At 51.4% G+C, this 12,491-nt stretch overlaps 3 protein-coding genes across 3 annotated transcripts; 1 reads left to right on the forward strand and 2 right to left on the reverse strand.

Annotated features, from left to right (window-relative positions):
- Positions 1–1,336: 1,336 nt before the first annotated feature.
- J4E90_004500 (uncharacterized protein) lies at positions 1,337–1,897 on the reverse strand (the record flags this gene model as incomplete). Its single annotated transcript, XM_051434065.1, has 2 exons — positions 1,337–1,551; positions 1,801–1,897. 2 exons carry the CDS (start codon positions 1,895–1,897, stop codon positions 1,337–1,339), a joined length of 312 nt encoding a protein of 103 aa, XP_051292583.1.
- A 221-nt stretch (positions 1,898–2,118) lies between these two features.
- J4E90_004501 (uncharacterized protein) lies at positions 2,119–4,101 on the reverse strand (the record flags this gene model as incomplete). The annotated part of the gene is made up of 1 exon (XM_051434066.1): positions 2,119–4,101. The coding sequence occupies one exon, from the start codon at positions 4,099–4,101 to the stop codon at positions 2,119–2,121; it is 1,983 nt and encodes a 660-aa protein (XP_051292584.1).
- A 3,562-nt stretch (positions 4,102–7,663) lies between these two features.
- On the forward strand, positions 7,664–8,989 carry J4E90_004502 (uncharacterized protein; the record flags this gene model as incomplete). Its single annotated transcript, XM_051434067.1, has 1 exon — positions 7,664–8,989. The coding sequence occupies one exon, from the start codon at positions 7,664–7,666 to the stop codon at positions 8,987–8,989; it is 1,326 nt and encodes a 441-aa protein (XP_051292585.1).
- Positions 8,990–12,491: the final 3,502 nt, after the last annotated feature.

Here is a 12,491-nt window from a genome sequence, read left to right on the forward strand (position 1 = left end):
ATTCCCGAAATCTCTGTCTCCTCGAGATGCGAGACTTTGGTGCTTGCGATGGTAGATCCCAGGGAGCGGATGTCGGACTGCGGGACGAAACACCGGACGGAACTGTGACTATCAGCAACGGGCTTTGTGGAAGGTACTTTGTGTCAAGAGGTTGATGTTGATATTGTAAGTCGCTGTTATGGACAATTTTAGGTAGTCAAACATTGATTGATGAACACCTTTTCGTGCTATCACCGCCATCGCTGCGTTCCACTGTGAGCAGTCGAGTCCTTGAGCAACATAACTGAGTAACATAACTTTGCCACACTCCACGCCATCCCTCATACCCCCATAAGTACCCAAGGCGCATATATCCAGCCCCAGTACCAACCATCTTAATGCATCCCATGATACACAGCCACCCTATCCAACACCGTAATCTCCAGGTCCACCCCTGCCTTACCGAAAGTCTCGCTCACTACCTCCGGCATTATGAACTTGCAACTCGGCCAGCTGGAACGCTCCTGCTTACAACCTCCTCCGTCATGAGCGCAAAGGCTCTCGGTCATGCGAACTCGGCGCAAGCTGCGCAGCTGAAGCAACGCCAGTATCCAACCAAACCACTTCAGCCTCTCCGGTTCAGACAGCTCCTGGAATTGCCGCATTTTCGAGCCACCCGTGGCGAACATACCAGATGGGTATCTGAACCAGATTTCTAGTTCGCGTATATTCGGTGGTAGGAGAGGCGTGATATCGCTCCTGAGTTCAAAGCCTGCGCGGTTGGGATTTGCTTTCAGGCTACCGCATGACATTTCCTCGAAAAACGCGAAAGCCGGCACATGCAGAATCCGCAAGGCGGTAAAATTGGTGAATCTAGTTGGGCTCCAAGGTCTCTGCGGTACTTCGTAGCATATGCCAGGCAAAATAGTGAGTTCTCGTAGCGTCTGTTGAGTCGCCCATAAATTAGCGATGCTGCCATCTAGGCCGAGTGTGGGCGCGCCGTCGAGGTACCATGTGAAGCGCAATTTTTTCAGTTGACTAGCAGTGCCAGCTTTCTTCACAGCAGCACGTCCATTGTGTATTGATGGATATGTACACCATTTGTAGTCGATGGAGGTGAGATTTTTGAAGTTGACTGTGTCAAACCATTGGATGGAGGGCGCGGTCCAATACCCGAGCGCTGCGTGCGTAATATTCTCTCGTACGACTAGTGTTTTGGCGGTGGGCAGACCGAAGAGCCAAGTTGACATGGCTAAGTGATGCTCGGGACAGTCTATGCTGATAGGTGTGGTAGTGTGATCTCTCAGCCTGTATTTGACGTTAGCTCCTTGCCGACAATCACGTTTGGTCAGTAATCTTACATTTGAGCAATCTCGGATGAGGCGTCCATTTGCTGAAACGTTGATCGCGGATCGTCCAGAATAAAGATAGTAAAATTCTGTAGATTCGCAAGTCTGACGAGAATCTCCCGAATCGCGTCTCGTTCGAGGGATAGTTTGCCATATGGGTACGCGCCTTCGAGCTGGCAATCGATTTGTAGCGTTTGTACTGAGCCGGCGAGGTGCGGGGCGGCTGTGAGCGCGGCCAAGAGCATCGAGCAGCGTCCATTATGAATTGGAGTATGTTGCGCAGGTACTTGGATGTCGCGGTAGAGAAGTTGCTGGGCTGATGCTTTGAAGCTGCGGTGTGTCTATTAAGCTGTTAGCACAAATAATAAGATGTCTTAGTACTGCGTTAGCAAAGCATAGCATAGCATGGAGGCTAGATACTAGTAATAAGTTAGCAAGATATCTTGAGAGCTATTCGTGGCGGCTACTTTACCCTTGATCAGAGCAAGCCAGGTATCTTTGTCGGCGAGATAGGCGAAGATCTTGTCCAATGTCTCGTTGGCGAAAGTCGTAATCTTCGATTGAGACATGCTGTATTGTAGGATGTCAAAAAGTGTTCGACTCTACTGAAGTTCCAGGTGTTGATAATGCGAGCTTTTTAGATGTGGAAGCAGGTGGGGATCAGAGTGCGCGGTAGACGAGTCAGGCCGGTGGTACCTATAGCGTGGATCCGGCAGTGATTGACAATGTGAAGACCTCCATGTTGCAGACCGTGCGCGAATTCCGAGAGTGGCGCGAAAGACCTCGCCTTTCAAGCAATCCACATGTCTTGACGATCTCCCTTGCTCTTCTCCCAAAGCTCACCCTTCATGATCCCATGAACGTAAGCGTCACCTATGAGCTCCCACGTACCTTCACCTTCCCGCAGTACGAGCGGCGTCATAACGCCCCCAACTAGAACAACGTGATCTCCAAGCCGACATATACTCGGCACCAGAGCATGATAAGTCGTTTTGCGGTCCCCAAGAGCAACCATCCGCGCGCCCTTGCGGTTACCAATATGACCCGCCATGGACCTGAACTGCGCTTCAGGATTAACCCAGCCAAAGCGACGGAACACACGCTCGACCAGAACCACCATTTTGTAGCAAACCAAGAAGCCATGGATGTTCAGTTTGTGAAACAGCCGCAAGAATTTCTGGCGTTTCTCAAAGGCTGCGCAGGCGCTTCTCTTGGCTTCTGGTGTATTCTGTGTCTCGCCGGCCATAAACGTCTCGTACATAGCTTCCGTTACAGACTCGCCCGTCACAGAGTAGACTTGACTGATGTGATGAGATCGGAAGAGAGCCTCCCACTCATGTATTTGCTGCATGTTGAACTGCAGTAACTTTGCTTGTTCAAGCAAGGATTGGCGAAGTGGAGCTTTCTGCATTATCCAACGGCGTGGCGTGAGTTCTGTGACCCTCGCTACTGCAACTCCAGAAAGAATCAAAGTCTTAGGCAAGTCTTTCAAATCGTTGACTTGGCCTTGGGGTGAGTTGTACGCCTCGAGGTCGAAGCGAGGTTCGAATCTAGAGTCATTCGAAGCATGGTAGTCGCGCGTTGTGTTGGCATCGTCGGCGAGCATTTCGGTCCTGACTAGCGAGAATGGTGTTGCTTCTGTCCAACGCCAATCCGGTACCCAGGATGGAAGTGTGATTTGCTTGAAATCTGGGTCGTTTTCTTCTTTAGAAGTGGTAGTGAGACGAGGCACATGGAGGACTGCTGCTTGCCTCTTTTGAAGCGTGCGCGCAGCCAGTTGAGTGTACAGTATGTCGGTCGTGAACTTTTTGTCGTAGTTTGGCTTGATTCCGAGCTTACCTAATGCCTTCTTACAGCTCATGCCGTAAAAAGCGTAAATCTTGTCTTTGGGATTCTTGGCAAGACATACTCGGTGCCTCAGCAGCGTCCCAGGCCAATCGATATCGGCGCCACTTGCCCATTCCATCTCACTGAGCTTCATGAGGATGACGTTACTCACCCTAGCCCCTTGGTAAAACTCCCACAACCACAGCTGACTCGTCATTAGATACAAATATGCAGCTTGTAGCGATTGCCAAGGTATCTTGGCGCTTCCACACATGAACCACACCTGGCTAGAAACAACGACTTCCTGCATGATCCAAGACCGCTCGAAGTAAGGCCGATCCAAGAGTCTCAGCAACGTCTCAAGTGCTGGATCGCCTACTTTGACCTTGACGCGCACATCTTCCTCTTTCTCTTCTTCCGGCGTCAGTTCAATGTGCTTGTGTTCCGCCAACTCTCGTCTGAAGGTCGTATGCAGCCCAGAAGCATATTTGAAAGCTGCTTCTATCCCCTCGTCTCCCAAACCCAGCCAGCTCACAGTAGCAGTAGCCTTAATATATATTTGTCGCATCTTTGGTACTTGTGCGGTCTTCTCATCATCGTCTTTCTGGTTCAAGCACACGCTGTCGACCCACAGGGTGCGTGCTTTCAGCCAACCCCATTGACGGATCTCGTATAGCAAAGGGATCAAAGTTTTAGGTATCTTCAGAGTGTTGTCGTTCTCCAGATCACGAGGTGGGGCCGCGTTGGTAATATGAATGGTAGCTTCGTGTGGCTCAGGGCCCCAGCAGTAGGAGAGAGCATAGAACTTTGGGGCTTCCGACAACAATGTTGTGTACAGTCGACCGGTGATGGGGCCACTTCGAGTGCCCCTGTGAACTTCCAGCAATCGTACATAGGCATCCTCCGAGTTTTGGACAATCGGAAGTGGTTGGTATTGATATGGCATGTTTGTGTGCCGAAAGAGAACGATGAATTTGGATAGACCCCAGAGTTGCTGGACATATCCGGCATTGAAGGTTCATCCCTTCAAATATACCTAATCTGCGCGTCAAACACCAAGCGTATTACATCCACTGCATTCCGCTGGATGCGCCAAGATCGATATAAGACGAGCCCAGACCGGCCGAGGAACGCCATATCTTCAGCTTGCTCGTTTGTGTACAAAATGAGAGACGCGAGGCCAGATGAAGATGCGCATTTGCGGCTGAAGTTTGCAAGGCTAAACGGAGGCTATGTCATTCGCTCGTTCGGATCCTCGATCCGGCCATTGGAACATACTAGTTCACCTGTATGTTCAGCTGGCGTTGTGTTGTGGATAGTCCGGCACCATGTGATATTCTTCCAGAGAGCGGGCGTGTTTCTCGCTTTCGAATGCAGGGCCTTTGTGTGCCTAGCTGTGTGGCTTTGCGCGGCGCGTCGGCGAAACGATACGTAGCGGATGAGGCTTGCGTGTTGCTTGCGTGCTTGCTTACGAACGAACTCGTCTATCTGGTGCTACGCCCTAGGCCACATTCGGCATAGGGCTCGTGCTCAGGAAACCTTCCCGAGGTTCTCCAAAAGGGAACTCACGCACTCGAATGACCACGACGCCTATACCAAGAAATAGGTAACAAAATGCTTATCGCGAGCAGAACTCCAGTTTACAAGATCTGCTACCCCACAAGTGATGGGCGTGGTGTGGGTCCTAGCGCCTACCCTCCGTCTCCACCTGAGGCACCGATCCTTCACACCCTCACATGGCCCGACTGCTAGCGCCATCGTCCCACCCAAGAGTTCTTGTTCTCCCATGGATCGAGGTTTATAAGGTTGCGCAGCATGTTATAACGCGGGCGCCTTGCCCTCCATAAAGTTTGTCGGCCCTTTCAGCTCTCGACCCCGCGTCACAAGAGCACACCGATGAAACCTGGTTGGCCAACTTTAAGAGCTCTGCCCTTGGCTCAGGAATGGAGCACGCTGAGAGGAGCGACGCGTCAAGGTTAGATAGGCCAAGCCCGCATTGGGTGTATCGAGCTGCAGAGCCAGTCTTGGGCTTCATCTGACGATGATGTAGCTACTTTTAAGGTTGGGTCTTCCTCTGTCTCTGCGAATCCGCCTTCTTCCGAGCTGCGCGCTCGAACGTGAACACTGCTTTCCTATCTACCCATCCCGTGGTCCTCAAGCCATACATTCCGTTACTCCGGGGTCACCACATGCGCGCAGTCGGTGATTGCGACACCCTTGGTATGCACGCAGCTTGAATCGGTCGACAAAGGAAATCCAATCCGCGGCATATACGCAACACCTCGAAGCGCGCTCAAGATTTCGCTTTCTCTCTTCTCTCTGTGTGGATATACCCTACCAGTCTTATTATTATGTCAAACAACACTGAAGAAGAGACGTCACCGGCGAGTGTAAAGAGTGGTACGATCGTCATCGCGATCATCGTGCCCTCGGTCTTGATCATTTTACTTCTTACGCTGGTCATCATGTCAGTCTCCGCACTGGTGTCAGAGGACCTCATGCATGTCTAAGCTGACGATAGGAACCGCCGCAGGGGCTTCATTCTCCCACGATGCGTCCGCGATGAATCTACTCACAAAGAGAAGCGCTGGAAGACGCGGCAAGACGAGCTGGAGACGCACATCAAATCACAAAATTTCTATGATTGGCTCGAAAGTCAAAAGGAAAAGTCTTCCGACTTATCGCAAGCATCCGATCCCCTGTGGTAAGTATGCGAGACAAGTCCTATTCGACGGGTGGACTGGACTGACTGTAAAACAGCGCCATCTGTCTTGACGATTTCGCCGAAGATGCGCAGGTTCGGGGCCTCCGCTGCTCTCATGCTTTCCACTCGCATTGCCTCGACGAGTGGTTCACAAGGTACAATGAGTACTGTCCCTTGTGCCATCGACCGATAATACCCGGGTCTCGGGCAGCAAGAAGAAAAGTCCGCGAAGGGATGGATCCAACCATTCCGGTAGTCTTAATGGTATAACTGCTGCAATGGGCAATGAGACACACAGTTCAAGCTTCGTGAGGCTCTCGAATCTTCTGAAGATGATGCACATCACTACCAGATCTTGGCATAGGCTGCTTTGGGCAATCGAGAGCGACCACATCCGCGAACAGGCGGACCAGACCTTAGATCGAAGAGCCCGGAGCGATGCACAGCCAGGGCTTAGACGCAGCGGAGACGGGTTCAACAACGGGTTTCTAGTTGCTTCGCCTACACGGGAGCATCCGCGCCACAGCCGCGTACGGCTAAGGAACGGTTCTCCAGTACCTGCCTTTTTAATTTTGAAAATGCCAGGGTCGGTCGAGCGGTCGGGCGGAGACTATGAAGAAGTGGGTCAACATACTCAACTCAAGACACTATGCGTCTTAGGAAGAGCAATGGCCTTCCGCTCAAGCGTAATGATAGCACCACACCGACGAGAGGAAATAATTCGATGGTGATAATCTAGGGACATGGATAACTAAAGTCCCAGGATATAGGGGAGTAGAGCTTAGTCTACGGGTGACCTCTAGATGCCCGGCATTTCCTTGTCTTGGCGAAATAGTTCTCGCTATATCGATTCGAATAGATACACCAAACAAGTTTTGAACCTCTCGCGAAGACTATTTGCGTGCTTTCACTTCCCCTGCAAACAGAGAGGGCATACAGGCTTGGTCTTGATAGCATAGGCGCATGTTGAGATGCGGCTGCTATTAGTGGGGCAGCCGAGGCCGCTAACGGGAGTGTCGTTGGCTCCCGCTCTAACATGGCATCGTCTTCAACACACCTGCACTCTTTTCATCCCATGTCACCCTGTTATGATCTTCAGGCACAAGAGCGAAGGCATTCCGAAAATAATGCGAAAAAGATACTGCTGTGGCTAGGAGCTCGTAATGAGGCGCACGGCGTGCCATCGCTAGGATGGTTCCGGGCATGGAGCGGGGCGCAGGGAAATGTCACGCCACTCTTTGGTGGTCTGATCAACCTCTACCTTGGTAATCTAGAACAGCGCAGAACCTGGCACAGGACAACTTCCGCACAATTGCTGTACCGAAAGTCCCGTTGGAGCGACTGACATTTTCTAGGATTTTGACTGCCCTTTACACCTGCCACTCTCGATACTGCATCTTCATACCCCTTGACCAGTCGGTAGATCAAACCCCGTACGAGGAGTACCACGAAACGGTGTGGACTTCGCCTGGATTGACCTGCAACTACTGCCAAGCTGTTCCTTGGGTCTTACTCACCCGCCTTAAGCCATCGCTTGTTCCCGTGTAAAAACTAGAGAAACTTCTCTCAAACGCGTGGATACATCTTCACCATCGACCCATGTTGAGTACCGACGAGCATCTCTTTAACTTGACAAAGACAAAGGAAGTGCCCGCGTTTATAACCTCGACCCCAGCTCGACCCTGATCCTGCACCTCGCCCGCTAGTCTCACGTGTGGCTTGGCCAGGGTACCTTAGCGATTGTATCTCCTGATCAACGCGTGAGCTCTTCCGTGCGACAACCCACCCGCGGACTATTATCACCATGGCTCTCAATTGGGACGCATTCCTCAATACTGAGGGTTTCAACCTACCGAACGACCAATGGTCCGATCTTTTACCACCAACGTCTGCCCCTCCCACTTCCCAGATGCCCAAGTCGACCACCACCGACACGTCAGGCTCTTCACCTGAAGACGTCACCAATTTCGATTCCCTTCTCGGAGGAACATCAGGCGATCCTTACTTTGACGACTCGCTATTCCTGCCTAACGACTACTTCCTGGGCGATCTCGACGTCCTCAAGCCCTTTGGCAACAACATCGGTGGAGGGAGATCAACCAATGAGTCGTCACCCGAGCCTGTACTTGGGGCTGGCAACAACTCTACATCTCAGACACCATCAGACGTAAACGGCTTAGACCAGTCAGCCAACATGCCGCCAGCTCAGAGGCAAGCGTTCCAACGTGCCAACACCTTTCCCAACCCTGCCTATGAATCTTTGTTTCCCAACAACCTAGATTCCGGTTTCGTCGAAGACCTCACCTTCCCCGACGGCCCGAAAGGATCATCTACCACTACCAAGCCAGGGCTTGAGAGAACTCAAACATCAACAACAGCGAACACTACGTCGAAACGTACGAAGAACAAGCCAGACATACTCTCTGCCTGCTGGACATCCCCACTTTGCCCCAATCACGATGTAAATGGTTCACCGCCTAATCCATCGACGTGCGGCGGAGGATGTGCTCCCTTCTTGTTCGCAGACCAGGACGCTCTCCCAAGTATCAGCAACCTACTTAATGACCCACAAGAAGTCACTGCCGAAGACGGTATAGTGGAGATCCAACCACGCCCCAAGAAGCGATCCGAAAGCGACGCATCAGCAAACGGCTTCTCAACCCAACAGAGAGAAAGCAAAGACACAACCACATCCCCATCAGACGACCGGCAACGAATGAAGAGCGAGACGACAGAAGACGCCTCCGCCAAAGAATCACCCCAAGCCAACGATGATGATAAGACAAAGCCACGCCGACGACTACCGCACAACCAAGTCGAACGAAAGTACCGAGAATCGCTCAACACACAACTAGATTCCCTAAAGCGTGTCGTGCCCTCCCTCCAAAGCCAACGAGCATGCGACGGCGCTGATATCGAGGACCTACCTACACCCTCGAAGCCTAGCAAAGCAGTCATCCTAGCTTCGGCGACTGCCTACATCAAGCAAATGGAGAAGGACAAGAAGAGCCTGGCAGATGAGAACCAACTACTCCGGACGAGGGTCAAGGCTCTCCAGTCGCTTGTCAAGTGTGACGACTGCAGCTTGATGCAGTATGTCATGGATCTCAAGATCAAGCAGGCTAGCTGAGAATCTTTTGGTTCCCTTTGTTTTTCTTTACGCGATGCTGGCATCAATACAGCATCCACTCGGCGTTGGTGGGGTCTGGGATGAAAACATAAAGCGTTCCACGTCAGCGGTCACAACTTTACAAGATGAGTTTTGTGCAATCGCACACTGATAGCTTATTCTCATCACGGCCAACTCGTACTAGATACGCGTCGCGTATCGCACTTTTGTAATGACAGGCGTTTTGGACATGGAAGTAAACTGGTATGCGCTAGGTAAAGGCGCTTGAGTGAGCTTAGGCAATGCCATTGTCGCGGCTAGAGCCATGAGATAGTCTTCGCTGTACTTGAATACACGGCATCTAGACTTGACTCTTCCATCCAGCAGTCTTCAGCGTGAAATGTGTGTACAGCAAGCTTCCAGACTGTGGTGCGAAATGTGTGCACATTATGTTGTTATGCTCAAGCACCAGAGGTTAAATCGATGTATCAAATACATATCCAAACAAAGCCATCCCATGTAACAGCTTCCTCTCCCAAGCGCCGCAACACCCAAGAAAACATGACTCTCAAAATCATCTATGCGCCTTCACTCCTCACTGACCTCCATCACTGTAACTTCCACGCCTTTCCCCTTCACTTCCTTGATTCCGCTCGGTGCAACGTATCCATCTTCCTCTGCGCGGAGATAGTCAGCTATCCGGTCATCTTCTCGATCTCGCATGAGTAACAAGAGAATTGGAAGATGACTTACGCATTCGACACTGCACATAGCCAATAGGATAAATCGGCCCATCCCACCGATCCCAACCATCTTCATAAGACGTTATGGCAGCTTTCTCGCGCTCGAAAGCGAGGTCTGCGGCAGTGTTTGCTGTGAGCTGAGGATTGGAGAGGGTTGGTTTGGTGGTCATGTTTGTTGTTCTCGTTATCGTTATCGTTCTCGTAATGTAGAAGATAGATGAGCAGCTGTAGATGTCGACGTTGATATCGATCTTATCGTTGTGTCGTTCTATCCAAAGCCCTTAGCAGAACCATCACATGTACATTAAATACTCTTTCCCATCCATACCACCTCCCCATCTCGCCATAACACCAAACGTGGTGGTGAGACTCCAAATGCTAAAACGGGCTTCATGTGCATGCACCCAACACGCGACATCGTATTTCAGTCCCTACACGCATCAACGCAACATCACCCCATTCTCCCATTCTGAGTCCTTGGTCTCTACTGAGTCACTGCAATTGCACTATAGTTGTAAATGGAGGATTACCGATACACAGGGATCGGGTCGCAGCGGGGAACGCATGCCGCGTGGTTGTGGTGGCGAGACCGGCTGCTTCCGCCGCGAACCATCACGCCACTTGTCTCTCCACCATCAGGACCCTGCGTCGTTGTGTGGAACGACGTGCGCATGTTGACAGCCGCATTTGACACCTGTTTCCTCGAGTTGTTGTTTTCTCATCACAGGTGGAATTGCCCGAGGTTGGTATACTGGATCGCCTGGAAGTCACACCATGGTGTTCTGTCTCGTTCGGTCATGGGATGTCTGGCAGAAGATGTTGACGTAGTGTTGGATCAGAGTGAGTTCGAGTATATACTACAGCTATCTGACTGCATCGATACTGCTGTAATTGTTACTACCAAGCGCAACACTACCTAGGTACCATTGTATCTTCACCAATACCTTAACCACCAAACCTCTACATCACTATACCGAACACGACCAAGCACAACCAAACACAAAGAGTGTACTACATCTTCTACACACCACCACATGTCACTCTACCCAAACATTCTCGACATCTCAGCATACAACACCATGCTCGCGCAGCACTACCAGCACCAAACGCCTTACCTACCTTCTTCCTCCAGTAAACTCGCGCACTCACCACACCCACACCACCAAATGACTTGCAATCACCTCTCCGACGCAGTTCAAGACTTCTTCGCACACATGTTCGCGCCGGCATCATATCTCGCGTGTACATGTTCGACACCCTGCTGGGCTCCAGCCCCGCTGGCTCCATGCAACTACAACGCGCATGATGGGAAAATAGGAATCGTTGTCGATAGCGACATCGTAGTGTCGGAAGATGAGCGGGAAGAAGACGGAGGGCCGTTGTGTAGAGAAGCTACTATTGCTTCTTGGAAGGTGGGAGGGAAGAAGGAGAAGAGAGGGAACAGAAGAAGGAGTTTGACATGGTTGGCTGGTGTGATTGGGAGGGGAGGTGTGTAAGATTATAATGTCTAGAGAAAGGAATGGGGTTGAGAGGGAGATGGGTGGATGTTCATTAAGTTCACTGCTGGATTTATAAGAAGCATGGCAGGGCTACGCGTTATAATCAATGCATACTATTGAGGCTCTGGATTATAAGAAGAGCATGGCAACATGCCTTGACGTTGGGGTTGGTTGATGCTAGAACAGATGCAGTAGTAGTCCTTACATCACACATCTGCCCAGGCATATCCCACACCACACCATACTACACGCAGCCACCTCCAAACGCCCATTCCTTTCCACGTGTCCTCCCCCAAACAAACTTTCAGCCTTCGCGCCCCAAACCAAATCTCCTTTCCCATGTCCACACCCAAACTGCACTCAGACTACCCTCCCTAAGCGAGCCGCAGGTATGCAAACTAAGAGATATTAACGCCAACTAAAGCACGGAGTGCAGTGACTAGATCCCCCAAGCTAGCGGGAGCCAAGATCGACCGCACCTACTAGTGAACCAAAGCGGAAAATATCACGACGAGCTCAATGTCAAATAACGCCTGAGGGCTGGCCGCCGCAAGGGCGGGGGCTAAGAGAAGGCGTGGCTTTAGCATCTTGGAGTAGTTGGAGTAGTAGTGCGACGGACGATGGGGGAATTAGTGTAATGAGTGTAGCGAGAAGGAACAACAAATATACGTGAGGCAGGTGACGCGCTTTCCGTACCCGAAGGTCTTTGGTGTGGATGTAGAGCTCGTGTTCCGGATACGGTGGTGTTCCGCTGTCTGTGGTGAGGTATTGGGATGGGCGTTCCATGAGTCGATGCTGTGTGAGCAAAGGCGGTGGCATGACTGAGGCTTTGCTCCACGATGTCAGTGCATTGTCCTTACGGACTTACTCAAGTTTCTCCACGGACTTTTCCTGATTTTCTCCACGGACTTACTCGTACGCTTAGAGTTGGAGATGCGTAGGCGGCTTGACGACTCACCCGTTCACGGCCGTGTATACGTAGGTACGTACCTCTCTTACCTAGATGAGCTGCTATACGAATGCGACGACTGGCGTAACGACCTACCTCACCGACGATCATCGGCAATGCGAACATTCCCATGCCCACGCCGTGGGCTCATGAATCGCGTCATCGGAGGTGAACGGCCTGGATCGACGGCTATGCAGATCCCGCAAACGCGGTACCGCCGTGTAGAGTCAAAGATGCGACGCAAGTGGTGTCACGAATCTCTGCCACCTTCCCAGTTCTTGCCTATTCTCCGATGCCAGACCCTCGATTCAAGATCTCAGCTTAACCGAGTC

This window comes from Alternaria incomplexa, assembly GCF_024043165.1.
Source record: "Alternaria incomplexa strain BMP 0042 chromosome Unknown scaffold_5, whole genome shotgun sequence".
Lineage (NCBI taxonomy): Eukaryota > Fungi > Ascomycota > Dothideomycetes > Pleosporales > Pleosporaceae > Alternaria > Alternaria incomplexa.